At 42.9% G+C, this 26,031-nt stretch overlaps 1 protein-coding gene across 1 annotated transcript; it reads left to right on the top strand.

Moving 5' to 3' along the window:
- The first annotated feature begins 688 nt into the window (after positions 1-688).
- Positions 689-13,036, top strand: btd (biotinidase). Its single transcript, XM_078427901.1, has 3 exons — positions 689-968; positions 7,243-7,392; positions 11,250-13,036. The coding sequence occupies exons 1-3, from the start codon at positions 768-770 to the stop codon at positions 12,426-12,428; spliced, it is 1,530 nt and encodes a 509-aa protein (XP_078284027.1). The 5' UTR covers positions 689-767; the 3' UTR covers positions 12,429-13,036.
- Positions 13,037-26,031: the final 12,995 nt, after the last annotated feature.

Here is a 26,031-nt window from a genome sequence, read left to right as displayed (position 1 = left end):
ATGTCAGACACATGAATATGCAGGGTGGAGGGGTTGAAGGGTATGGAGCAAACGTAATTTGGCTCTGAAAAATATGCAGGTTTAAGAGATGTGGTGAGTGTTGCTTATTTGTATTGCATAGGCACAAGGAACTGCAGATGGTGGAAACCTGAGCAAAAACCACAAAGTATTGGAGTAACTCTGCGTGCCAGGCAGCAAGTCTGGATAACATGCATAGATGACGTTTTGGGTCGAGACTCTTCTTCAGACTGCTCCAGCACTTTGTGTTGTTTTTATTGGAAAATTTCCATGACCTAAACGTTGGTGCAAAGAGCAATGTATAACTCAGAGCATTCGACGAAAGGGCCCGATCTGAAATGTCAGCTATCCATGTTCTCCGGAGATGTTACCTGACCCGCAGAGTTATTCCAGCACTTTGTGTTATTTGTATTGTACACTTAAGCATGACCTAAACATTGGTGCAAAGCAAGATAATAGAGCTCTATTATCTTTGGTGCAAAGAGCAATGAAAATAAAACACCATTAATTTCACCAGCGTGAGACTTGGACACTTTGCAATCCACGTGGAATTGCAACGTTGCAAAAGGTCAGTGATTGGTCAGTATAATCCATGAACACTGCAAGCCAATGAAAACAACAGGCGTGTCCAGGGAGACGGGAAAAGACCATTCACAACGTCCAACGCCGGGGAATGAAGTGGAGCTCCTGCAAAACCCGGAAAGACTTACTCTGTTGGTGCAATACTGCATTTAGCATTAATCACGGGGATGCATGGAGTGAAGTGGCTGCTCCTGGTGTGGCAATGTGCACCTGTGTGCGGGCTCGATGTTTACATTGCAGCGGTCTACGAACACAAGTCGGTGTTGAATTCAAGTCCGTGGATCCGTCCCACACGTCAGGAGGCTCTCCGGCACATGACGAAAAACCTGGCTATCTACCAAGTGCAAGTGCATGAAGCGGGCAAGCAGGTAGTACACCAATAAACTCCCTCTGGCGTAAAGCCCGATTGGTGCAAAATCAGGGACTAGACAAATAAATTCAGCGGTTTGCAGAAAAACTCTTTCTCAAAAGTAAGAGGAGCAGCTTATGAGCGCTGAAGATTGGGGAAGAAATTGGTTTGCATGCGAAATGCTGCAACCAGGTGAAGTCACGCCGTGAATAGTCTGCCCAGTTCTAACAGGATATGCTTGCATTGGAGAGAGTTGATTGATTGATAGTTTATTGTCACATGTCATAAGTAAAAGGAGCAGAATTAGGCCATTCAGCCCATCAAGCCTACTCCACCATTCAATCATGGCTGATCTATAATAATAATATGATATATTCCTTTATTCGTCCCACACCGGGGAAATCTACAGCGTTACAGCAGCAAAGTGGATAGCAAGAGATCATTCATTATAAATAAAAGTAAAGACAAGGATAAATTGTATTTCTTAGCTGTTACTGTTGACTCGTCCGCTGGGAGCAGTGCTGGTTGTGCAGTCTCACAGCAGCGGGAAGGAAGGACCTCCTATATCTCTCCTTCACGCACTTGGGGTGAAGGAGTCTGTCACTGAAGAAGCTACTCAGTGCAGTGACAGTGTCCTGCATGGGGTGGGAGTCGTCCAGCAGCAATGTTAACTTTGCCATCATCCTCCTCTCTCCCACCGCCTGCACTGAGTCAAGGGGGCAACCCAGGACAGAGCTGGCCTTCCTGACCAGCTTGTCAAGTATCTTCCTTTCCGCCGCTGAGATGCTGCTGCTCCAGCAGACCACTCCATAGAAAATGGCTGATGCAACCACCATGTTGTATAAGGTCTTTAGGAGTGCCCCCTGCACTCCAAAGGACCCGAGTCACCTTAGCAGATAAAGTCTGCTCTGGCCCTTTTTGTATAGCGCATCGGTGTTTTCGGTCCAGTCCAATTTATTATTGAGGTAAACACCTCACTGAGGTAAACTATATCTCCCTCCTAACCCCATTCTCCTGCCTTCTCCCCATAATCCCATTTAGGACTGAGTTGAGGAAGAACTTTTTCATTAGGACTGAGATGAGGAAAAACTTTTTTAGCCAGAGAGTTGTGATTCTGTGGAATTCTCTGCCACAGAACGCAGTGGAGGCCAATTCACTGGATGTATTCAAGAGGGAGTTAGATGTAGCTCTTTGGGCTAACGGAATCAAGCGATATGGGGAGAAAGCAGGAACAGGGTACTGATTCTGGATGATCAGCCATGATCATATTGAATGGCGGTGCTGGCTCGAAGGGCCAAATGGCCTCTGCACCAATTTTCTGTTTCTAACCCCTAACTCCTGTACTAATCAAGAAGCTATCTATCTCTGCTTTAAAAATATCCATTGATGGCCTTCACAGCCTTCTACGGCAAAGAATTCCACAGATTCACCACCCTCTGACTAAAGAACTTCCTTCTTCCCAAAGGAACGTCCTTTAATTCTGAGGCTATGACCTCTAGTCCTAGACTCTCCCACTAGTGGAAACATCCTCTCCACATCCACTCTATCCAAGCCTTTCACGATTCGGTACGTTTCAACGAGGTCCCCTCTCATTCTTCCAAACTTCAGTGAGTACAGGCCTAGTGCCATCAAATGCTCATCATAAGTTAACCCAGTCATTCCTGGCATCATTCTTGTAAACCTCCTCTAGACCCTCTCCAGGGCCAGCACATCCTTCCTCAAATGTGGCATCCAAAATTGCTCACAATACTCCCAATGCGGCCTAACCAGCACCTTAATAGAGCCTCAGTATTACATCCCTGTTTTTGGATTCTCGCCCTCTTGAAATTATTGCTAGCATTGCTCTTGCCTTCTTGACTACTGATTCGACTTGCAGATTAACTTTTTGGAAATCCTGCACCACCACTCCCAAGTCCCTTTGCACTTCTGATTTCTGGATTCTCTCCCAATTTAGGAAATAGTCTAATCCTTTATTCCTATTACCAAAATGCATGACTCCACACTTTGCTACACTATATTCCATCTCCCACTTCTCTGCCCACTCTCCCAACCTGTCCGTCTTTCTGCACTAGCTGTCCTTCTACCTATTTTCGTATCATCTGCAAACTTGGCCACAAAGAATTCAATCCCCTCATCCAAATCATGTACGGTACAGTGAAATCCCCTGTTTTACATACTTTACACAAGTATTCAGAGTCGCCATGTATTAGAGTGCCAACAAAGTTACAAATCTGTGGAATTCTCTGCCTCAGAAGGCAGTGGAGGCCAATTCTCTGAATGCATTTAAGAGAGAGCCAAATAGAGTTCTTAAGGATAGCGGAGTCAGGGGGTATGGGGAGAAGGCAGGAACGGGGTACTGATTGAGACTGATCAGCCATGATCACATTGAATGGCGGTGCTGGCTCGAAGGGCCGAATGGTCTACTCCTGCACCTATTGTTTATTGTCTATTGTCTAAAAGTCTTCGCTATAGAGTCCCGATGATCCCTCTTCCTTCTCGCCGTTGCCTCATGCGGGGGGGACGGAAACAAATTGAACCCTCTGTGGTCTCGACGCCCCGCCGGGAACCTTTATTCTCTCGGCGGGTCCATCTATATTCTCGACGGCGGATTCTCGACCAACTGCGGCACTGTTTGTAACTACGACAGTTCTCTCCGCTTCCATGAATGAGCATTGCAACAACGTTTGTCATAAAGAGTGACACATTAAGGGTCATTTGAAAGAATAAGGGGGTTACCAGCAATGACAAATGGCGATACATTACTGTCAGGAAGGAGAGTCTAAGATTAGTGTGGAGGAAAGAACATTTTTTGGACCTTTTGATAATAAATCAAGGTTAATATTCATACTGCATAGATTTTCTTTTTTATGTATGCAAGAACTTTAGAAATGACATACAGAGCTTTCTTTGCTTGTATAATGAGCTTAAATGTAAATTAAATAATATAAAAACAGAAGGTTGATTCGTGGGATAAAAGGAAAGTTGTGTCAGTTGGATTTCGACTGCATCTCTCATTTAGAAAAATGAAAGAAAATGCAGAATAGATCAGGATGCTGTCTAAGCTGGAGGATTTTAGATATGGGGAGAGATTAGACATGCTAGGCTTGTTTTCCCTAAAACTGAGGAGGCGACCTAAGAGAAGAATATGCTGTATGATTATGATAGGGTAGATAATCAGAACCTTTTTTTCCATGGTCGGGGTATCAAAATCAAGATGCCATTGATTTAAAGTGAGAGAAAAGAGTTTTAAAGGGGTTCTGAGGGATAAGTATACACATATGTATACGTGATATATATTGACATCACTAAAGTAGAGATGGTCGAAAGCTTCAGGTTCCTGGAAATAAATATAACCAGCAACTTGTCCAGGACCAGCCACATTGAAGCTATGGCCAAGAAAGCACACAAACATCTCTACTTCCAAAGAAGGCTGAGGAAGTTTGGTATGTCCACAACAACCTTCACCAACTTCTACAGATGTGCTGTAGAAAGCATTTATTAGGATGCATCACAGCCTGGTTTGGGAATTGCTTTATCCAAAACCGCAAGAAATTGTAGATGTAGCCCAGTCCATCACAGAGACAAGATTCCTACCATTTGAAATTGCAGAGAATTGTGAACCACGCAAACCAACCTCCCTTCTGTTGATTTCATCTCACACATGCCAACATAATCAAGGACCAGTCACTCCCTCTTCTCCCCTCTTCCATCATGCAAGAGGTACAGAAGTTTAAAAATGAATCCCTCCCGATTCAGGGACAGTTTTTTCCCCAGTTATCAGGCAACTGAATGGTCCTCTCATCAGCTGGAGTGTGGTCTTGACCTCCCATCCACCTCATTGAAGACCTTTGAACCATCTTTTATCAGATTTTATCCTTTACCTGGGCACTGTAGATAGTTTGATTGCATTCAATGTATAGTCTTTTATTTGACTGCATAGCACACAAACAAAAGCTTTTCACTGTACTTCGGCACATATGGCAATAATAAACTAAAGTTTGTGTTCGAAGGTAGACACAAAATGCTGGAGTAACTCAGGGGGACAGGCAGCATCTCTGGAGAGAAGGAATGGGTGACGTATCGGGTTGAGACCCTTCTTCAGATTTATGTCGGGAGTGGGCACGACAGAGATAGAATGTCGTCGGAGACAATAAGACTGGTGGGAAAACTGGGAAGGGGGAGGGGATGGAGAGAAAGGGAAAGCAAGGGATATTTGAAATTAATGTTCATACTGCTGGGGTGTAAGCTACCCAAGCGAAATATGAGGTGCTGTTCCTCCAATTTGCGCTGGGCCTCAATCTGACAATGCAGAGAGGACCAGAACAGAAAGAGCAGATTAGAAATGTGAGGGGGAGTTAAAGTGCTGAGCAATTGGGAGCTCAGGTATATTAAGGCGGACTGAGCGGAGGTGTTCAGCGAAACAATCGCCGAGACTGCGCTTGGTCTCGCTGATATACAGGAGTTGTCACCTAGAGCAGTGGATACAGTAGATGAGGTTGGAGGAGGTACAAGTGAACCTCTGCCTCACCTGAAAAGACTGTCAGTGTCCTTGGGTGGAGTCGAGGGAGGCGGTAAAGGGACAGGTGTTGCATCTCCTGCGGTTGCAGGGGAAAGTACCTGGGGAGGGGGTGGTTTGGGTGGGAAGGGACGAGTTGACCAGGGAGTTGCGGAGGGAACAGTCTCTGCGGAAAGCAGAAAGGGGTGGGAAGTATAGTCTAGATAGCTATGGGAATCAGTGGGTTTTTAAACATATCTACACTTCTTCCCACCCTGTTTCCTGTAAAGACTCTATTCCCTACTCCCAATTCCTCCGTCTACGCTGCATCTGTGCGCAGGATGAGGTTTTCCATACCAGATCATCGGAGATGTTCTCATTCTTTAGGAAAAAGGGGGTTCCCCGCTTCCATTATAGATGAGGCTCTCACTAGGGTCTCCTCGATATCCCGCAGCTCCACTCTTGCTCCCCCTCGCCCCCATTCGTAACAAGGACAGAGTCCTCCTTGTCCTCACCTTCCACCCCATCAGCCGTCGCTTACAGCATATAATCCTCCAACACTTTCGCCACCTCCAACGGGATCCCACTACTGGCCACATCCTCCCATCTCCTCCCCTTTCTGCAGAGACCGTTCCCTCCGCAACTCCCTGGTCAACTCGTCCTTTCCCACCCAAACCACCCCCTCCCCAGGTACCTTCCCCTGCAACTGCAGCAGATGCAACACCTGTCCCTTTACCTCCCCCCTCCTCGACTCGATCCAAGGACCCCGACAGTCTTTTCAGGTGAGACAGAGGTTCACTTGCACCTCTTCCAACCTCATCTACTGTATCTGCTGTTCCAGGTGTCAACTCCTGTATATCGGCAAGACCAAGCACAGGCTCGGCGATCATTTCATTGAACACCTCCGCTCAGTCCGCCTTAACCTACCTGATCTCCCGGTTGCTCAGCACTTTAACTCCCCCTCCCATTCCCAATCTGCCCTTTCTGTCCTGGGCCTCCTCCATTGTCAGCATGAGGCCCAGCACAAATTGGAGGAACAGCACCTCATATTTCGCTTGGGTAGCTTACACCCCAGCCGTATGAACATTGACTTCTCTAACTTCAAATAGCCCTTGCTTTCCCTCTTTCTCCATCCCCTTCCCCATCCCAGTTCTCCCACCAGTCTTACTTTCTCCTACTACATTCTATCTCTGTCCCGCCCACTCCCCTGACATTAGTCTGAAGAAGGGTGTTGACCCGAAACATCACCCAATCCTTCTCTCCAGAGGTGCTGCCTATCCCACTGAGTTACTCCAGCATTTTGTGCCTACCTTTGATTTAAACCAGCATCGGCAGTTCTTTCCTACACTGAAGCTTTTGTTTTACTCATAAAGTGCTTGACGTCTACAAGTGCTGCCATATTCACTGGTAGAGCAGGTTTCTGGAGCCCTGTGAGCTACTTCTGGTCCTTTTCATTCTGTTCATCTGTTCTTGTGCTTACTTCCAATTTAAAATTAACATGGATCTATTCCTCATCTGCATGCATTATGTCTTAGCTGCCTCATTCTGACATATAGCTTAATAAGTCAAAGCCGCAAAAATGTTAGTTAATTAGTAGTTTGTCGTGTCCTTTGAAAGTGGAGTAGAGCTGTTCTACCAGTAACTATTTCATTTAAGTAAATACAGCATTTGCACTCTAATACTATCTTGCCACTACAGTAATATTTGCTTGTTATCTCTATAGTGGTACTATTTCAATGTTGAACTTTGTTTATAATTGTTTAACGAATCAATTTATTCTGTTTAATCCATATTATAGGGAGCTAAGATAATTGTCTTTCCAGAGGATGGTCTCTATGGATTTAATTTCACCAGAGATTCTATTTTTCCATATTTGGAGCCCATGTCAGATCCTACGCTTGTTATATGGAATCCATGTTTGCATCCAAGGAAAATGAGTAATACAGAGGTAGAAGCTAAATAAAGTAATGTACCTCTTTTGTGATCTTAATTATAAGCACTTCAGCAAACCTAACACAAGCTTTTGCAGAGTAATTTGGAGAAAGATATTGTGATGTCTTGAGAGGTCGGGAGCTTTTCTCTTGAAGGTTGGAAGGTGTGGGTGCCGGAAATGAAGACAGAAAAGTTCTTGTTTTCAAACTTAAATTCCATATATTTAGTCTTTTCCAAAAACAGGTAAACTTAATTGTTTGCAGACAGGTACACAAAACCAAAACAGGTAGTTAAATCAAAACTGTAGCTTGCTGCCTTCTTACAAAATATAACTCAAACACTGCTTCTCTCCCTCTCTGCTCCAGTCGTTGTCTCTCTCTTTAAATATACTGCTTCCCTTCCCTTTTGGCTCTCTCACTGAGGCAATCAGCTCATCTGGTTCAGCTGGGCAGCAATCAGTGTCAGCAGCAATCAGCAGCAATCAGTGTCAGCAGCAATCAGTGTCAGCAGGGCAGGCTTTTGTAGTCTTTTGCTGCCAGCCATGATGGTTTGTAGTCCTTGTTGCATCCACCGGGAGGAAATGTATCTCCCCTCTATGACTCTACCTCTCATGATATCACAATATTTAATGATCGTATTTGGTTCGCATTGGAAATTTTGTGTATATTGTATTAGTTAAGTACTACCATTTGATTTAAAAACTGGTTTTGAGTTTGATATGGTGGCTTTGAATCATGGTCATAGAGCAATCAGCACAGAAACAAGCCCTTTGGCCCAACTCGACCATGCCGACCAAGATACCTCACCTAAGCTAGTCCCATTTCCCCGCGCTTGGCCCACATCCCTCTGAACATTTCGTATCCATGTACCTGTCCAAATGTCTTTTAAATGGTGTTATTGTTCCCGACTCAATTACTTCCTTGAGCTTAGAAAATCGCATTTCTGGATTCAAAACTACCACAGGGAAGGAAGTTGGACATTTAATTGGGCACTTTACATAATTTTTCATCCAAACTTTCAGAAAGTCATTCTATATGCTCCTGGCAATTAAAACTTTCAGCGAGTAGAAATTTGTAAATATTACCTTGTATTTAATTTGTTAATAATATCCGCCACCCTCTGACTGAAAAAGTTGCCCCTCGTGTTCCTATTAAATCTTTCCCCTTTCACCTCAAACCTATGTCCTCTGGTTCTTGATTCCTCTACTCTGGGTAGAAGACTCTGTAGCAACTCTGTGTATTCACCATCTAATCCCCTCGTGATTTTGTATACCTCTATAAGATCATCCCTCAGCCTTTTGCACTTTAAGGAATAAAGTTCAAGCCTGCCCAACCTTTCCATAAACCTTAGGCCCTCGAGTCCTGGCAACAAGCTCCTAAATCTTCTCTGCACTCTTTCCAGCATAGTCCTCGAACTGCCGCGTCAACAGCATCACAAGAGTACCATGACCAGAAGGACGGCAGCAATTCAAGGTTGCCCCCACCTTTCACTGGAAATTAGGGACAAGCAGTAAATGCTGAACTTGCCAGCATTGATATTGGTTCATCATTGTTACGTGTATCTGTATACAGTAAAACCTTGTAATGACCTGAGAAATTGAAAAAAAATATTCAACTGGCTCTTTTAGGAAAGAATTGCTTAAAATATGAAATAAAGCAGGAAATACTGGACAGGCCCAGTAGGTCAGGCTTTTTCAATGGTTTATCGTTAACATTTCAGGAAGAAAACTCCATCAGAACTGGGAAGGAGACAAAAGAAGCTCACTAAAGTGCAGGAATAGTGCGGGAGGGTGATGGCCCCCATAGGGTGACCGTGCGGATCAGCAGTAAACAAGGTCATCTGGTTAATGAGCGAATGGAAGCAGTTGGACTGAGAATATAGGCAGAAGAGTTACAAGCAGCAAGTAGAGCAGGAAGACACGAGAGGACAAAAAATCAAAAACAAGCTGAGCAAATACCAAAGATTGGTAACTGATCGTGACAGAGAAATCTTAAGAAGCTGCCATCCTGAGGGCTGCAGCATAGCCAGGTGGGAGACGAAGGGTTGTTCCTCAAGCATACGTGGGTATCATAGGTCAGAGTGGAAGTGGGATGGAGAATATACGTGGCAGAGCAATGGGGAGCTCAAAATCACCTCTGCAGACTAAACCCATGTGTTCAGCAATGTGGTTTTCCAATCTGCGTTGGTATAGGAATGGGAAGAGGAATTAAAATGGATAGCACCTGGGAGATCCAGCAGGTTTTGGCAGACAGAACGCAAGTTTCGCTTGGTCTCACCTATGTATAGGAGGCCACATCGTGTGCATTGAGTACAGTAGATGAGATTTGCAGAAGTGTATGCGAACCTCTGTCTCAACTGGAAGGCCTGCTGGTGTCTCTGTTTGGATATGAGGGGGGTGGTGTATGGACAGGTATTACATGCAGTTGCAGGAGAAAGTACCTGGGGAGGGGGTGATTTGGGTGGGAAGGGATGAGCAAACCAGGGAGTTGCAAAAGGAGCAATCTCTATGGAAAGCGGAAAGGGCTGGGGACGGGAAGATGTGACTGATGGTAGGATCACTTTGAAAGTGGCAGAAATGTCAGACGTCCAAATGTCAGAAATGTCCAAAGACGTACAGGTATGTAGGTTAATTGGCTGGGTAAATGTAAAAATTGTCCCTAGTGGGTGTAGGATAGTGTTAATGTGTGGGGATCACTGGGCGGCACGGACTTGGTGGGCCGAAAAGGCCTGTTTCCGGCTGTATATATATGATATGATATGATATGATTATGTATTGGATGCGGAGGCTGGGTGGGGTGAAAGATAAAGTCCAGGGAAACACTATTGCCGTTCCATCTTGGTGGAGCGAGAGTGTGAGTAGATCTGCGGGACACAGAGAGAACGCAAGTGAGGGCTGCTTCCACAACAGCAGCGAGAAACCACATTTACTGAAGGAAAAAACATCTTGGATCTCCTGGAGTAGGTAGAAAGCTTCTTCCTGGGTGCAGATGCAATTTTGTTTAATACAATTAAACAATTGTATCTAGGCTACTGTCGTCCAGTGTCATTCCACGGAATTTTAGAGTATGGGCAGAACAAAATATCATAAACATGTTGGTAACTTAGACATAATATGAAGTGGAATTATGACCCGAGTGAATTTTTTCCATAACTCTTCCACAATACATTATCAACTGGAAAAATCTTGCTTAGTGTCAATATTAATCAGTTAAAACTGGGAACCATGTCTGCACCTTTTTTCTGTCTTTCCTCGTGAAACAACTCTGTATCTGCTTTCTGAGCTGGAACCTAGAACAATACAGCACAAGAACAGGCCCTTCAGCTTACAATGTCTGTGCCGAACATGATGCCGCAAACTAATCTCATCTGCCTGCACACAAGCCATATTCCTACATTCCCTGCATATTCAAATAATGACCCGAAGGTTTCTTAAATGCCACTGTCTTATCTGCCTCCACCTCCACCTCTAGCAGCGTGCTCTAGGCACCCACCACTCTATGCTTAAAAACTTGACTCGGGTATCTCCTTTAAACTTTGTCCCACTCACCTTAGACCGATGCCCTCTAATCTTTGACATTTCCACCCGAGGACAAAGGTTTAACTGTTTTCCCTATCTATGCATCTCATAATATATATACTTCTATCAGGTCTCCCCTCAACTCCCAGTGTTCCAGAGAAAACAATCCCAGTTGGACCAACAAATCAATGTCTGAGCAGTATGCCACACAGTTGTAAGCTAAGCATATAACTGCAATAAATATACTTTAGGAGATGAGACTTTAGAAAGTTTAATGTAAAAATGGTGTTTGTTCTTTAATCAACTGAAAAAAAATCACAAAATATATCATAACTATATTCATATATTTTTTCTAGGTTCTTTATCAACTGAGTTGTCTGGCAAGAAACAACAAGATGTACTTGGTAGCAAACATGGGAGAAAGGCAGACCTGCGAACACAGTGATCCTTGGTGCCCCTCAGATGGAAGATACCAGTTTAACACTGATGTAATTTTTGATGCAGAAGGTTCATTAATTGCTAAATACCATAAACAGAACCTTTACTTCGAAGATGCTTTCAACACACCCAAGAAAGTAGAGCACGTCACCTTTAATACTTCTTTTGCCGGAAGGTTTGGTATTTTTACATGTTTTGACATATTGTTTTATGAGCCAGCAGTGAGTTTAATTGAGAATTATGGTGTGAAACAGATTATATTTCCCACAGCCTGGATGAACCAACTTCCACTCTTATCTGCAATTGAGTTCCAGCAAGCTTTTGCAACAGCATTTAGGATCAATCTTCTTGCAGCTAATCAGCATCACCCAGAATGGCAAATGTCAGGAAGTGGGATTTATACTCCTTCCGTTTCTCACTATTACTACAACGTGGAAAGCAGTGAGGGGAAACTCCTGGTGGCAGAAGTTCCAATAATCCACAGTCGGGAGCTGTCCATGTCTCAGGTGACATCTGAACTTCTTGAAAGGTACAACTATATTGCACCTTCTGTTTCTCAGCTGCAGGAAAGAAAAGTAATGATGGAACAATTACAGCCTTTATCAAGCACAATGCTGTCCCAAGTCGATGGTCCTGGTGGTACCTTTCATGCACCAATGATGTACGATAATTATACCTTTGTCCTTATGACTGGCCAGGAAGGTAATTTGCAAGTCTGTTCCAACACGCTTTGCTGCCATTTGGCTTACCGACATAGCCACAAGGCCAGTAATCTGTATGCATTCGGAGCCTTTGATGGTCTTCACACAGTACATGGCACCTTTTACCTGCAAGTGTGTGCTTTGGTGAAATGTGCAGGCTCCACTTTTGACACCTGTGGACAAAGTACTACAATTGCTTCTGACATCATTGACTTCAAGTTGTGGGGAAATTTCAGCACTTACCATATTTACATAGAGATACTTGCTACTGAGATGAAACTTTATCGTGCAGATACCAACGAATGGCTGGACGATAATTTTTACATGACTAAGCAAGGGATGTCATCAGGACTTGTAACTGCAGCACTCTATGGAAGATGGTACAAAAGAGACTAACTGGATGAAATGTAAATTATTTTCTGAGTGTGACAGTTCTTAAATAAAACAGCATCACTGAGAACATTTCACATATTTTGGTAGAAATCTTAATTTTGGCCAGTTACTGCCATCAGAAATATCTTGGAAAATAAAGACAGATAATGTGCTACTTGTTTTCTCCAAGAAGGCTTCTCTTTAAGAAACAGTCATAGAGTTATACAGTGCAAAAAAAGGTCCTTCGGCCCAACATGTCTATGCCGATCTAGATGCCCCATCAATGCTCGTCCCACCGGCTCACATTTGGCCCAGATCCCTCTAAAACTTTCCTATTCATGTCACAGAATCGTACAGCACCCGAGGGCAGACCTCCCAACATTTAATTTTACAAATTCATAATTTTGATGTCCAAAATTCAGAATTTTACATCAAAATTCATTATATGGCGCGTAATGCAACTTTTCAGCAAAACAAAAGTATGCACACCAAATGCAGACGCGTTGTGCTCCACTCATCTGTGAAAAAAGACTATTATTTCCAACAGTTTGTAGTTCTTGGACTAGATGTATAATGTCAGGCCTATCATGAGTATATTCTATTTATAGAAAGGTTATTGAACAGAGATACTTTATGCAATACAAAGATGAAATTGTTGTCTTGTTTTTTCTATTTTGCTTTTTCCTTACACATCCCAATTCTCTTGGTATTGAATAAAAGAACAATGACTAAGTTATGAAGAAAGAGTTGACTTGACTAAGCATACAGAAGTACTTGTTGAAGTAAATTCGCACATTAATTGATAATCAGCCCAAAAATTACTGACTGTTTTGCGGAAAAATGTGAGGCGAAATTGGAATGGCGGATATGAAATAAGAAAGTGGAAACTTTCCGTCAAATTCGGTAGGGTTGGGAGGGATGTAAGGGGTACCTCATCTGTGTGCACCTTATCCATGCCCCTCATGATTTTATACACCTATGTAAGGCCACCCTCAGCCTCGTAAGCTCCAGAGAAGAAATTCCAAGGCTATCATTTCTCTCCTTATAACTCAAGCCTTATAACTCAAGCCTTCCTGTCCTGGTCCCATCCCCGTAAATGTAAGACAATAAATGTGGAAATGTGGACTGGAACCAAGTCATGAGGAAGAGGAGTTGAATTTGGCTATTCAGCCCATCAAGTCTACTCCGCCTTCAATCATGGCTGATCTATCTCTCCCTCCTAACCCCATTTCTCCTGCCTTCTCCCCATAACTTCTGACACCTGTACTAATTAAGTACTAACGCAGAAGGCGTGACCATCATGGAAGCTGGTCTTGGATGTGGCCGAGACTAGTCTGGTGACAACCTTTAGACCCTGCTCTTTTCACGTTTAATCATTACAGCCATCAGCTTTAGCATCAGCAAGTGTACCACTGCAGGCAGATAGATATCTGTACACTACAAGAGGCCGCCTGCAATAGTCCAGTGTCCAATATGGCATTGAACTCACTCCTTATCAGGCAATTCCTTATCAGAAATAATTCTGTTAAAAATTCTTAACACTGAGTAGGATCACTTTATACTGTCCAGCATTTTCAAATCTGCTTCCTGTAATGTGGTATTGTGCAGGAGATATCACACATTTGAGGCCACACTGACTATCAATCACAGCTTCACACGAGTTCCATGTTAACCCATTTATGTATCCATTCCCTACACGCTAAGGGCAATTAACAGAGGCCAATTAACATACAGAGTCCAAACACAAAATGTCACCTATCCATGTGCTCCAGCGATGGTGCCTGACCCAATGAGATACTTCAGCACTATGTTTCTAACCTACAAACAGCAGGTCCTTGGGAGGAAATCACAGCACCTGGAACAAACCAATGCAGGGAGAACATGCAAACTCCACACAGACAGGACCCGAGGTTAGGATCAAACCCGGGCCTCAGTGTGGGTGTGGAGCTCTAGCAGCTGCAACACTCTGCCGCCATTGATGGTACCTAAACCCAGCCTAATCTGTCAAATCCTTAGCTCATGGCTGCACCCACACTGAAGCCACGACATCCATTGTCCAACCATGTGACTTACCACAACTTACCTCATTGCATCTGCTTCCCCTACCTAACCTCGGACTCAATCCTTGACCTATTGCCACAAGCTCTCCCTTCCTGTCCGAGGTTTCCTGCACCCCTCTCCTGAAACTGCACACCCCAAGTAGCACACTTTTGACTATAAATAAATCCAAAACCCTCTGAGTAACATCAGAAGGTTTTGGCTACTGAAACATTCAGCTGTGGGTCTTCAGTATGATCTTTTGTGCACTGCAGAGATGATTATCTTCTGCAACTACTTGGTCACACTGGAATTTTGCGATGTTATGATGCAGTATATAAGACGTTGGTGAGGCTGCACTTGGAGTATTGTGTTCAGTTTGGATCACATTGTGATAGGAAAGATGTCATTAAGCTGGAAAGGGGGCAGAGAATATTTACGAGGATGTTGCAATTGCAAGTACCCGAAGGACTGAGTTACAGGGAGTAGTTGAGCAGGCAGTGAGATTATTCCTTAGGGTGTCGGAGCCTGAGGGGTGATTTTACAGAGGGTATAAAATCATGAGGGGCAAAGATTGGCTGGTGAGCAAAATTAGAGCACATGGTATTGGGGGTAGGGTATTGACATGAATAGAGAATTGGTTGGCAGACAGGAAACAAAGAGTAGGAATAAACGGGTCCTTTTCAGAACGGCTGGCAGTGCAGAGTGGATTGCCGCAAGGCTCGGTGCTGGGGCCGCAACTATTTACAATATATGTTAATGATTTGGATGATGGAATTAGAAGTAACACTAGCAAGTTTGCAGATGACACAAAGCTGGGTGGCAGTGTGAACTGTGAAGAGGATGTTAGGAGGTTGCAGGGTGACTTGGACAGGTTGAGTGACTGGGCAGATACATGGCAGATGCAGTATAATGTAATTAAATGTGAGGTTATCCACTTTGGTGGCAAAAACAAGGAGGCAGATTATTATCTTAATGGTGTCAGATTAGGTAAAGGGGAAGTGCAATGAGACCTTGGTGTCCTTGTACACCAGTCACTGAAAGTAAGCGTGCAGGTACAGCAGGCAGTGAAGAAAGCTAATGGCATGTTGGTCTTCATAACAAGAGGATTTGAGTATAGGAGCAAAGAGGTCCTTCTGCAGTTGTATTGGGCCCTGGTGAGACCACATCTGGAGTATTGTGTGCAGTTTTGGTCTCCTAATTTGAGGAAGGACGTCCTTGCTATTGAGGCAGTGCAGCAAAGGTTCACAAGGTTAATCCCTGGGATGGAGGGACTATCATATGAGGAAAGATCGGAAAGACTGGGCTTGTATTCACTGGAGTTTAGAAGGATGAGAGGGGATCTTATAGAGACGTATAAAATTGTAAAAGGACTGGACAAGCTAGTTGCAGGAAAAATGTTTCCAATGTTGGGGGAGCCCAGAACAAGGCCAGTCTAAGAATAAAGGGGAGGCTATTTAAAACTCAGGCATGTGAGTGAGGTACAAAAGAGGAAACGAGCCGAGCGCTTGCGTGAGGCGTACAGCGGGGGTCAAAATATTTGAATTTAAAAAAAAATGTATACACAAAATTACCAGTGTCAAGCCACTTTTAGTGCATTTCAAAGTAAAAACGGACATTACAAAATAATGTGAATATGTCACTGTATACTAATAACATTGAAGTAAATTCGCACATTAATTGGTAATCAGCCCAAAAAGGTGGTAATTGGCTTTTCCACTGTGTTTTATATTTTAACCCCGTATTAATTAATTTAGTTGTATAATCTAGCACTTAAATTTAATATTTACTCATTAGTTCCACCTCTGATTTTCTGGCACTCTTGGTTCCAGAGCTTTGCTGGTTTATCCAGCTGGCCAAGGAAGTCGACTATGGGGATAGATGTGCTGGCTCCAGCTGGGCTGGAGTTCCAGAGCCCCGGCCGCAGGTTGCAAATTCAACCCGCCGATCGGCCGTGGAAGTCCCAATGAGGTCGAGATTGGCTGCCTTGCCCAGCCTAGGTGCCACATTTTTAGGGACTTCCCGGGCGCGGGGGATTTCTCGTGGCACCCCTAACGATCTCTAGTGGAACCCTAGTGTTCATTACAAGTCTATACATCGTTTATTTTCTTTTTTTTGCCGATCCGATTTCTCCGCTGGTATATGTGAAAATCATGGAAAAAGCACGAAAAATGGATTTTAAAAACTCGGAAATCCGCGGAAAATTCACATGCCTGAAAACTGAGGTGAGAAGAAACCTTTTCACCCAGAGAGTTGTGAATTTGTGGAATTCTCTGCCACAGAAGGCAGTGGAGGCCAATTCACTGGATGAATTTAAAAGAAAGTTAGATAGAGCTCTCGGGGCTGGTGGAATCAAGGGATATGGGGAGAAGCCAGGCACAGGTTACTGATTGTGGATGATCAGCCATGATCACAATGAATGGCAGTGCTGGCTCATAGGGCCAAATGGCCTCCTCCTGCACCTATTTTCTATGTTTCTAAAGATAAGGTGAATGCACAAATCTTTTATCGCAGAGTTAGGGAGAGCTGGAGAACCCAGGCTTGCGAAAGGGGATAGATTTGACAGGAACCTGAGGGGCAACTTTTTCTACATATCTATTTGGAATGTGCTGCTAGAAGTAGTTGTTGAGACTGATACGATAACAACATTTGAAAGACATTTGGAATAGTGAATGGATCAGAAAGGTTTAGAGGAACATGGCTCAAACACAGGCAAATGGGAATAGCTTAGATGGGCATCTCAGTCAGACACATTGTACCAAAGGGCCTGCTTCTCCTTGCTCTATTAAATTATTCTTCCTCAAATCCCTTCAAAAACTGCTATCCGTTACCTTTAAACGATGCCCTCTGGTTGTATTCACCTCAGCTAAGGGCAAGGGTTTCTCACTGTCGGCCCCATCTGTGCACCTAATTGTTTTGTAAGCCTCAATTAGTCCCCTAGCCAGCTTCCTCTATACAAGCAAAACAAATTTTGCCTAGTCAGTCTCTTCTCGTCAATGAATATCTTGGTAAATATCCTCAATACCCTCTTCAATGTAATCACCTCTTTCCTATAACATTTCAAAAATGGAACTACATATTGTACTCCAGTTGCACAATATCCTCCTTGCTACTGTGCTGTATGCCCTGGCTAATGATGGCAAATATCCTAACCATTCTTAATCACCTTATCTACCTATGCTGCTGCCTTCACAGATCCATGGGCAAATGCACCATGATCCCTCCGTCCACAGGGTGCTTCGTAGTATGTATCGCGTCTTATTAGTTCTTCCAAAATACAACAGCTCATGTTTTTCCAAGATCAAATTCCATAAGTCATTTCTCTGCCCATCTTACCAACTCATCAATATTGTTTTGTAACCTAAGACTATCCGATGTTGTGTCCACTGTGAACTTACTAGTCATATTTCTAACATATCCAGATCATTCATAACAACCAGCAGCCCCCCAGCACCGGCCTCCCTGTGGCACAGCACTGGCCTCAAGCTTCCAACCCCAAAAACAAACCTCTACTGTCGCTCTCTGCCTTCAATCACAGATCCTACTTTCCAAATTGCTCCGGATCTCATGGGCTCTTATCTTTTGGAACAATCCCCATCTGCGATCTTGCCATTGGGTTTACTGATGGTCCATGCAGAATACATCAAATGCAGTATCTGCACTGACACACTTAATCACATCCTTGAAAAAAACAGGACCTTCGCTTAAAATATTGCTGACTATCCCCGATCAGTTTAGTTTTCAGTTTAGTTTAAGGATACTGATCAATTCCTACCTCTCCAAGTGCATCTTAACAATATCCATTATAATTTTATCAAATCATTTCTATAGATTCTTTCATTACATTTGAGCCCCTATACTGCTACTAATCCTCATTATGTTTCACTCCAGACAAAACTTTATTTGCTGCCTCTTGCGATGAGAAAATCCTGCAATTTCATAGAACACACAACTTGTTGGATACAATACACATTTATTTTGTCGCGTCACCATCTACATACCAGACTGTACAATTAGATCTGTATTGATAATTAATTTGTCATTTGCCGATGAGTAAATGGTGACATGGTGCCACTTCACTCCACAAGTTCTCACGGTACTGCTGTCTTGAATGAAACAATTGTGTCCTTGCCAACAGAACGTCCATCTGTCTACTCATGTCATTTGCTGCCCATTTTGCTTAAAGTGCAGTACAGTCACCACTCTCTTTGCGTTGCTTCTCTGAAATTAAGAGCGACATGTGAAAAGCTAGCGCAGCTCATATCAGAAATGAGGCAAAACAGCTTGTGCATAGTCATAGAGCATGGAATCAGGTCTTTCAGCCCAGCTTATCCATGCTATGTTGGCATTCTGGGCCAGTCCCATTTGCCTGCATTTGGCCCTTATCCTTCAAACCCTTCCTATCCACATATCTGTCCAAATATCTTTTTGAATGTTTTGAAAGTCGTAATTGTATTTGCTTCTGTAGTTTCCTGTGACACTCATTCCAGCAACTGACCAGGGGCTGTGGAGAGGACAGCGGGTATGAGGATGTACCCAAGACTGTCATTTGACATCTGTAAGATAGAAGTCACTCGCAGATCACAATGCCATCACTCTACTTGTGATTGGGGTTGGTGTGAAGTGAATGTATGCTGTGCATTGTGGGGGAGGGGGGTGGGGAAGGGAGGGAGGGAGGGGAAGATTAGGCAGTTGAGGGGAGTGGAGATGGTGACAGCAATTGGAAATGAAAAGGTCATTGGAGGCTAAAAGCCCACAAGGGGTGTCCAACAACACCTGGATAAGCAGGAAATGGAAGGATATGCATCACGTGCAGGCAGATGAGATTAATTTAACTTGGCATCATGTTCAGCATATTGTGGGTGAGGGGCCTTTGCCTGTGCTGTACTCTTCTATGTTCCATGTGTAAGAGGAAGGGGAGTGTTGGAGACACAAGAAGGGGTCATCAGTGGGAGACAAGGACTCCTTGCCAAATAAATAAGCATGGTTGTGGAGGCAAATGAACAGGAGCTCGATATTGCAACAAGCCTGGAACTCGTTGAGCTATGGGTGCTGAGGTACAAAGGCAAGCTCTCTGCTGTGGACTGACCGCTCAGCGTCAGAGAGGAGGGGGTTGGGAGATGTGGATATTGAAGACCCAGTGGGAACACGGGCAAGGTTTGGAGTCAGAGGGGGGAGAAGGGGGTAATGGAAGGTGTTTGGGGGTGACAAGGGTGGGTGTGCTCAGAAAAGGGGAGAAGGGGTGATGTTGGTTCATGGACTGGGAGTGGGTGGTCTTTGGTTGACTGGGAGCCCATCAGTTGTAGATTTGAGAGTCAAACTGAAGGGAAACAATCACATTATGCAAATTTAGTTCCAGTACTGACTATTCCTTCATAGGTGAGAATGTGATCCTCCACTGCCAATGGGGAGGGAGTGTTAATATCTGTTTTGCAGCCATTAATTCTCGAGGTCTGATTTTACAGCTGAATGTATTGAGAAGGGATATGTTGTAATTGGTCTTGGAAAACAAACTCATCTGCAAAGTCCAGTTCAGGACTGTGCATTTGGCTGCACTATGGACATTCGTATTTGCATTATTATGGTAACCTAGTTTTTCATTTATTGTATTTTGGATTATAATATCTTTGTGTTATTGTTTTTATGGGCTTGTTAAGCTGCAGCAAGTAAGGGTTTCATTGCTGATACATATGACAATTAAACACTCTTGACTCTTTAGACTTTTAAGGTTCAACCCATTCAGGAATCTCGCAGTGGAGGCCATCAAACTTCAGATTTTATTTGAAGGGGGGCTCCAAAGGTAAATGATTAAAACTATGGACGTACAAAGTTTGCATGGACTGGTTTGTATTCCCTTATGTAAAGTAGATTTACTGCGATTTAATTTAGCTGAATAAAGGAGTTGAAAGAGAAGCTATTCTTGTGGGGGAGTCAAGCACAATTTGATATAAGCTTAAAAATAAAACGATGATTATGATGTGAAGCACTATTCTTCACAAACGGGATTGGAAATCTGAAACTCATGCCAAGGTCAATTGAGATATGAAAACTTGGAATGATGAACATTTAACTGGTTGACGTTTAGTTCAGTTTGAAAAGGATTGAGCTGCCTATATTTCATGGAACAAAATACGGGAAGATATGCTGACAAAATGAAATGACAATCAGTACAAACACTGGAAGATGTTCTTAACATTTTCAAATAAATCACCTGTAAATTTTAAAGAGAAGTTAATGCAGTTAGGGAAATACACAGACTACAGAATCTTATAACTTTACTACGGCACATAAAATATTATAGACAATAAATAGGTGCAGGAGTAGGCCATTCGGCCCTTCGAGCCAGCACCACCGTTCAATGTGATCATGGCTGATCATTCTCAATCAGTACCCTGTTCCTGCCTTCCCCCCATACCCCCTGACTCCGCTATCCTTAAGAGCTCTATCTAGCTCTCTCTTGAAAGCATTCAGAGGCAGAGAATTCCACAGATTTACAACTCTCTGACTGAAAAAGTTACTCTCTGACTGAAGGCACTGCCTCAGAAGGCAGTGGAGGCCAATTCTCTGAATGCATTCAAGAGAGAGCTAGATAGAGAGGACTTTCAGGGTCCTTGAACGGAGTTGAGGGAGGAGGTATAGGGACAGGTGTTGCATCTCCTGCAGTTGCAGGGAAAAGTACCTGGTAAGGGGGTAGTTTAGATGGGAAGAGATGAGTTAACCGGGGAATTATAGAGGGAACTGTCTCCACGGAAAGTGATAAGGGGTGGAGATGGGAAGATGTGGCTGGTGGTTGAATCCCATTGGGGGTGGCGAAAATTTCAGGGGATTACATGTTGCATGCGATGGCTGATAGGGTGAAAGGCCAGGACTGGGGGTGCAAGAGCGGAGCTGCAAGATACAGAGGAGACCTTTGCAAGGGCCTCATCTATGATGGAAGTGGGGAACCCCTGTTCCTTAAAGAGTCAGATGTTTCAGATGTCCTGGTATGCAATACCTCATCTCGGGCGCAGATGTGGCATAGACAGAGGAGTTGGGAGTAGGGGGATAGAGTCTTTGCCGGAGGCAAGGTGGGAAGATGTGTATTCTAGAAAGCTGTGGGAGTCAGTAGGTTTATAATAGATGTCAATCTTTTCATGAGAACTGCCTTCTGATATTTTTTCATGATGATGTATGACTAAGTTGAGATACTTGTAGATGATGAAATGGCTTTGAGAAATCAGGAGTCAGGTCACTGCAAAACACCCAACTTTGAACCCAGAATTGGAGGTGCAGTATTTATGCTGGGACGCATTTGATTATGGCAATTCTAAAAATATTTCAAGGGTAATTGGTTAGGTTTCATCTTGTAGGAGACAGCCTTGAAAGTAAAATGCTATGAAAATAAATCTGTCACTGATCAGTCTAGGTCTTGACACAGACTGCTTCACTACCCGAGTGGTAAATGGATCTGATCATTGTACAATCATTAGCAAACATTCTGAAAAGCTCACAGTAAATGATTGTTAGGGATACTGTCCTGATGGATTAGCACAGCTTTTTGCTGGATCTGAAAAGGAAGGCTTGTAAGAAGTGCCGACCTGAAACATTGCCTATCCATGTTCTCTGGAAATGCTGCCTGACCTGCTGAGTTACTTTGTTTTTACTGGTAAACTAACATCTGCAGTTCCTTGCGTCTCCTCTGTAAGGAAAATGTATTTGCAAAAAAGATCAGTGGGAAAGGAATCTAGCAGCTATTGTTCCTTGGTCAGCTTCTCCCGTTATCGACTTGGCTACTTTGCAGGAGTGCTCCTTCAATTTTTCCCCAAGTTTTCAGGAGTTTGTGAAGAGAACCACAAGGATCAATTGGATTAGGTATATCTTTGTTCCATCCATATCTATGTCTGAGTTCATATCAAGTGATCCATTTAATTTTGGTCTTCATCAGTGCTTTAATTCCCTTGAGCAGTTTTCTGGGACATTTCAATAAGCACTTCAATTGGATTGCTAGAATCTGTACTCTAATATAGGTCACAATCTATGAGGACAACATCATAATGTCAAAGATTTTAGAGAACAAGGCTGCATTTTATAACATTTCACTGTTAATAATGATTAGCATACTGGTACAACCCTTCTACTTCCACATTAATTAATTAAATTCAAAATCTTCAGCAGTGTTGGTGGAATTTGTACTTTGGTCCCCAAGTCTCTGGTGTAACATAATGATACCCACTGATAAAAACAAAGTTTGTAAAAATGGCAGCAGAATGTTAAAAATAGTGCAGAAACATTTTAAATTTAGCCTATGATTAATAATTTATGAGAAAATGCTGTTAATTTTGAAATCATGTGGACTGGCACTACAGAGAGCAAAACTACAGTTATAAATGGTAGAGGAAATGTATTTTGGAGGAATTACTTTTTTTATGAACAGTCCAAAGGGTGCACTAAAAAACATCTGGAATCTGCCTTACTTTCCTGACACTGGTGACGGGCAGGCAGCATCTCCAGTAATGGATAAGGAAATATAATGAGCTTAGTAAACATGGATTTGTAATCAATTTTTAGCTTTAGTTTAGTTGAGTTTAGAGGTACAGCGCAGAAACATGCCCTTCGGCCCACCGAGCCCGATTTTTAAAAGTAATTCTTTGCCGAGGGAAAGGTAGAGTAAACATGAGACAAAGCTAAAATGTGAAGCAGCACCTGCAGCCAGGAAAAAACCAAAGCAAAATTGTTCAAAAAACATCTGAGAGGCATCAAACATTAACTATCTTAGCCATTGATTAATGTGGATTACTTGGTTTTCAAATACAACATCACAGCTCTTGTTACATAAAAGTTTAACGGCTTGATTGCATATGAATGGGTGCAGTATTTCACTGACAGAATAGGGCAAACAATCCTCTTCTATGTTATGGCCCTTAATTGTCTATTATAGCAATCTCTGCCTTTGTACGATTATTTAAACTTCCTGTCCTCCCACTTATGAAAAGCAGAAGTCTTCAATTCAGAGCTTACAGTTCAAAGAAATGAAATTTAAATGCATTATTTTGAGTCACACCAGAACAAAGCATCAACATATTAAATAATTGTTCTCGATTTCCTCCTCCTGCATTCCACTTCTAGAGAGTAAACAAATTCCACCAGTAGTTTGAAGAAGTGTCCTGACCCGAAATGTCACCTATCCATGTTTTCCAGCGATGCTGCCTGACCCGATGAGTTACTTCAGCACGTGTCTTTTTTTCCTACAATTTCAAGATAATTCCATGATCTGGCAGAAACATTTACCCAAATATACATTTTTAATCTGACAGATTTTCAATTTTCCTAGTGGGGAAACATACAGGATTTATTTAGTAGGAACGAGTCAGAAAAGGAGCAATGTTCAACAATGAAAGATCGTTGACCTGACAAATTAACTCTTTCTCTCATCATATATGCTGCCCGACCTCCTGAATTTTGCCCGCATTTTATGTTTAAATTTCATATTTACTTCATCTGTTTTTTGTTTGCTTTTGAAAGAATAATTTGAAACACAAGCAACGCTTAATGGTTCAATTATAAAACTCCAATAATATTAATGGTGTATGAAATTAAAGGCATGAATTGCCAATATCAGGTGGTATGGGGAATGTTCAAGTTTGGGCAACATCTAAACACATTTATTCATGCAACAGAAATATTTCCCATTCTTTAGTTTTTGACAATGGCAACTATATTTTAAACTAATACGTAATTAGATTTCTAGAGCTTCACATTGAGGAAGGAATTCTTTTATTTTAATTTGACAAACCAACATGTAACATAACTTTCTGCAGTTAATCTCCATGTAAGCTACCGTGAGGAACGCATCTTGTAAGTCGTGTTCCTCATTGATTAACACACAAATTGTAATGCATTGAAACACAATTGTAGTGCATACCTTAGGGATTGTAACATCCAGTCTACTAATCAATCTTATAATGTTTTAGCAGAATAAGAAGTGTGAAGCAAAAGGAGTTTCCTTCATGGCTTAGGATATCCTTAAGCACTTACCAACAAAAAAACCTATTTGAAACGTGGTCACTTGTAACATTGAAATAGCTGCAGTCAATTTCCACATAATCATCACATAAACAGCAAAGAGATTTAAAAAAAGATTGAGGGATAAATGGTTAGCTGGGCACCCGGAGAAGATCTCTTGCTTTGTGTTTCAAGAGTGCTTTGAAATCTTTAATGCTTACTTGATATTTTTTGAAAGTCTCATCCAAAAGATAGCACATCTGTGAATAGATGTTCAACAGTACTTTGTTGTCACATGTATCTAGGTGCAATGAAATTCAATTTTTGCAAGCATAATCATACTTAAGTACAAGAGTGTAAGATTATACTGAAGCAGCACACAAGAGTTGCCACGTTTCTGGCACCATCTTGATCTTTCAAAGTTCTTAAAAATATAGAGTCTTAACTTGGCCTTGAAGGCCCAATGTCCTGGCAGTAGCACTAGGTTGGAGTTGCAGGGGTCAGCCTCGTGGGGCGATGTCCTCCACTGTTGCACGCCTCTTGGAGCTGCACGCCATCCAATCGAGACTCGGGCTGCTGCAGTGTCCAGCAGCCTATTCCACCAATACATCAGTGGGTCTGAGGACACAGATGAGGTACTTCGCGACTGCTTTGAGTCGGTGAACTGGTCCATATTCAAGGAATCTACAGCCAACCTAAACGAATATGTCACTGCTGTCACAGAGTTCAGCAAATGTGCGGAGGCCTGTGCACCAAAGAGAATTCATGAGTGAATTCATAAGTCCAGGTCTGCGGCATTTAAGTCAAACAATCCTGAACAGTACAAGAAATCTATCTTTAACCTTCGCAGAATCGTTAATAATACCAAGAGGGAATTCCAGACCAAGTTGGAGTTCCAAGACAATGACACCTGTAGATTGTGTTAAGGCTTGCACATTATAATGGGCAAAAGCGGGCAGAATCACTAACAGCAATGAGCCCCTTCCCGATGAACTCAATGCATTTTATGCCTGCCTTGAATTGAATATCGGTGGAGGAACATCACTCGCCCCGCCAGTCTCGGGTGCAATGGTTACAGTCGCAAAGATTGCCTTCCTGAGCGCAAATCCACAGAAAGCAACTGGTCTAGATGGAGTCGCGGGACACAAGTCCTCAGGACTTGTGCAATTCAGCCAGCAGAGATATTCACAGACATCTTTATCTTCTCAATACTCCATTTTGAGGATGCCACCTGCTTCAAGACCACTATCATCCCAGTGCCAAAGAAAAGCAAGGTAGCGCATCTGAATTACTACTGTCCAGTGGTTCTGTCATTTACCATCATTAAGTGCTTTTAGAGACTAGTGATGGTACACATTAACTCCACCCTCCCAGCCAGCCTTGAGCCACTGCACTTTACTCAGTTGCAAACTCCGGGGACATAGGAATCAGCAAACCTCTGCCACTGGATCCTCGACTTTGACTCACAATAATTCTCAACACTGATACTCCACAAGGAAGTATTCTCAATCTCCTACTAAACTCCCTATACACTCATGACTATGGACAAATTCTGTTCTAATTCAATTCTGTCTACAGTCATACAACATGGAAACAGGCCCTTCCGCCC

The sequence above is a fragment of the Rhinoraja longicauda genome, chromosome 2 (assembly GCF_053455715.1).
Source record: "Rhinoraja longicauda isolate Sanriku21f chromosome 2, sRhiLon1.1, whole genome shotgun sequence".
NCBI lineage: Eukaryota > Metazoa > Chordata > Chondrichthyes > Rajiformes > Arhynchobatidae > Rhinoraja > Rhinoraja longicauda.
This window is presented reverse-complemented; position numbering and strand designations above follow the sequence as displayed.

Bases quoted from the DNA above. Each gene is read 5' to 3' on its own strand.
- btd (XM_078427901.1), top strand. From the start codon at position 768: ATGCATGGAGTGAAGTGGCTGCTCCTGGTGTGGCAATGTGCACCTGTG. The intron at 969-7,242 runs GTAGTACACCAA...TCCATATTATAG, and splicing joins TGCATGAAGCGGGCAAGCAG to GGAGCTAAGATAATTGTCTT. The intron at 7,393-11,249 runs GTAGAAGCTAAA...TATTTTTTCTAG, and splicing joins GGAAAATGAGTAATACAGAG to GTTCTTTATCAACTGAGTTG.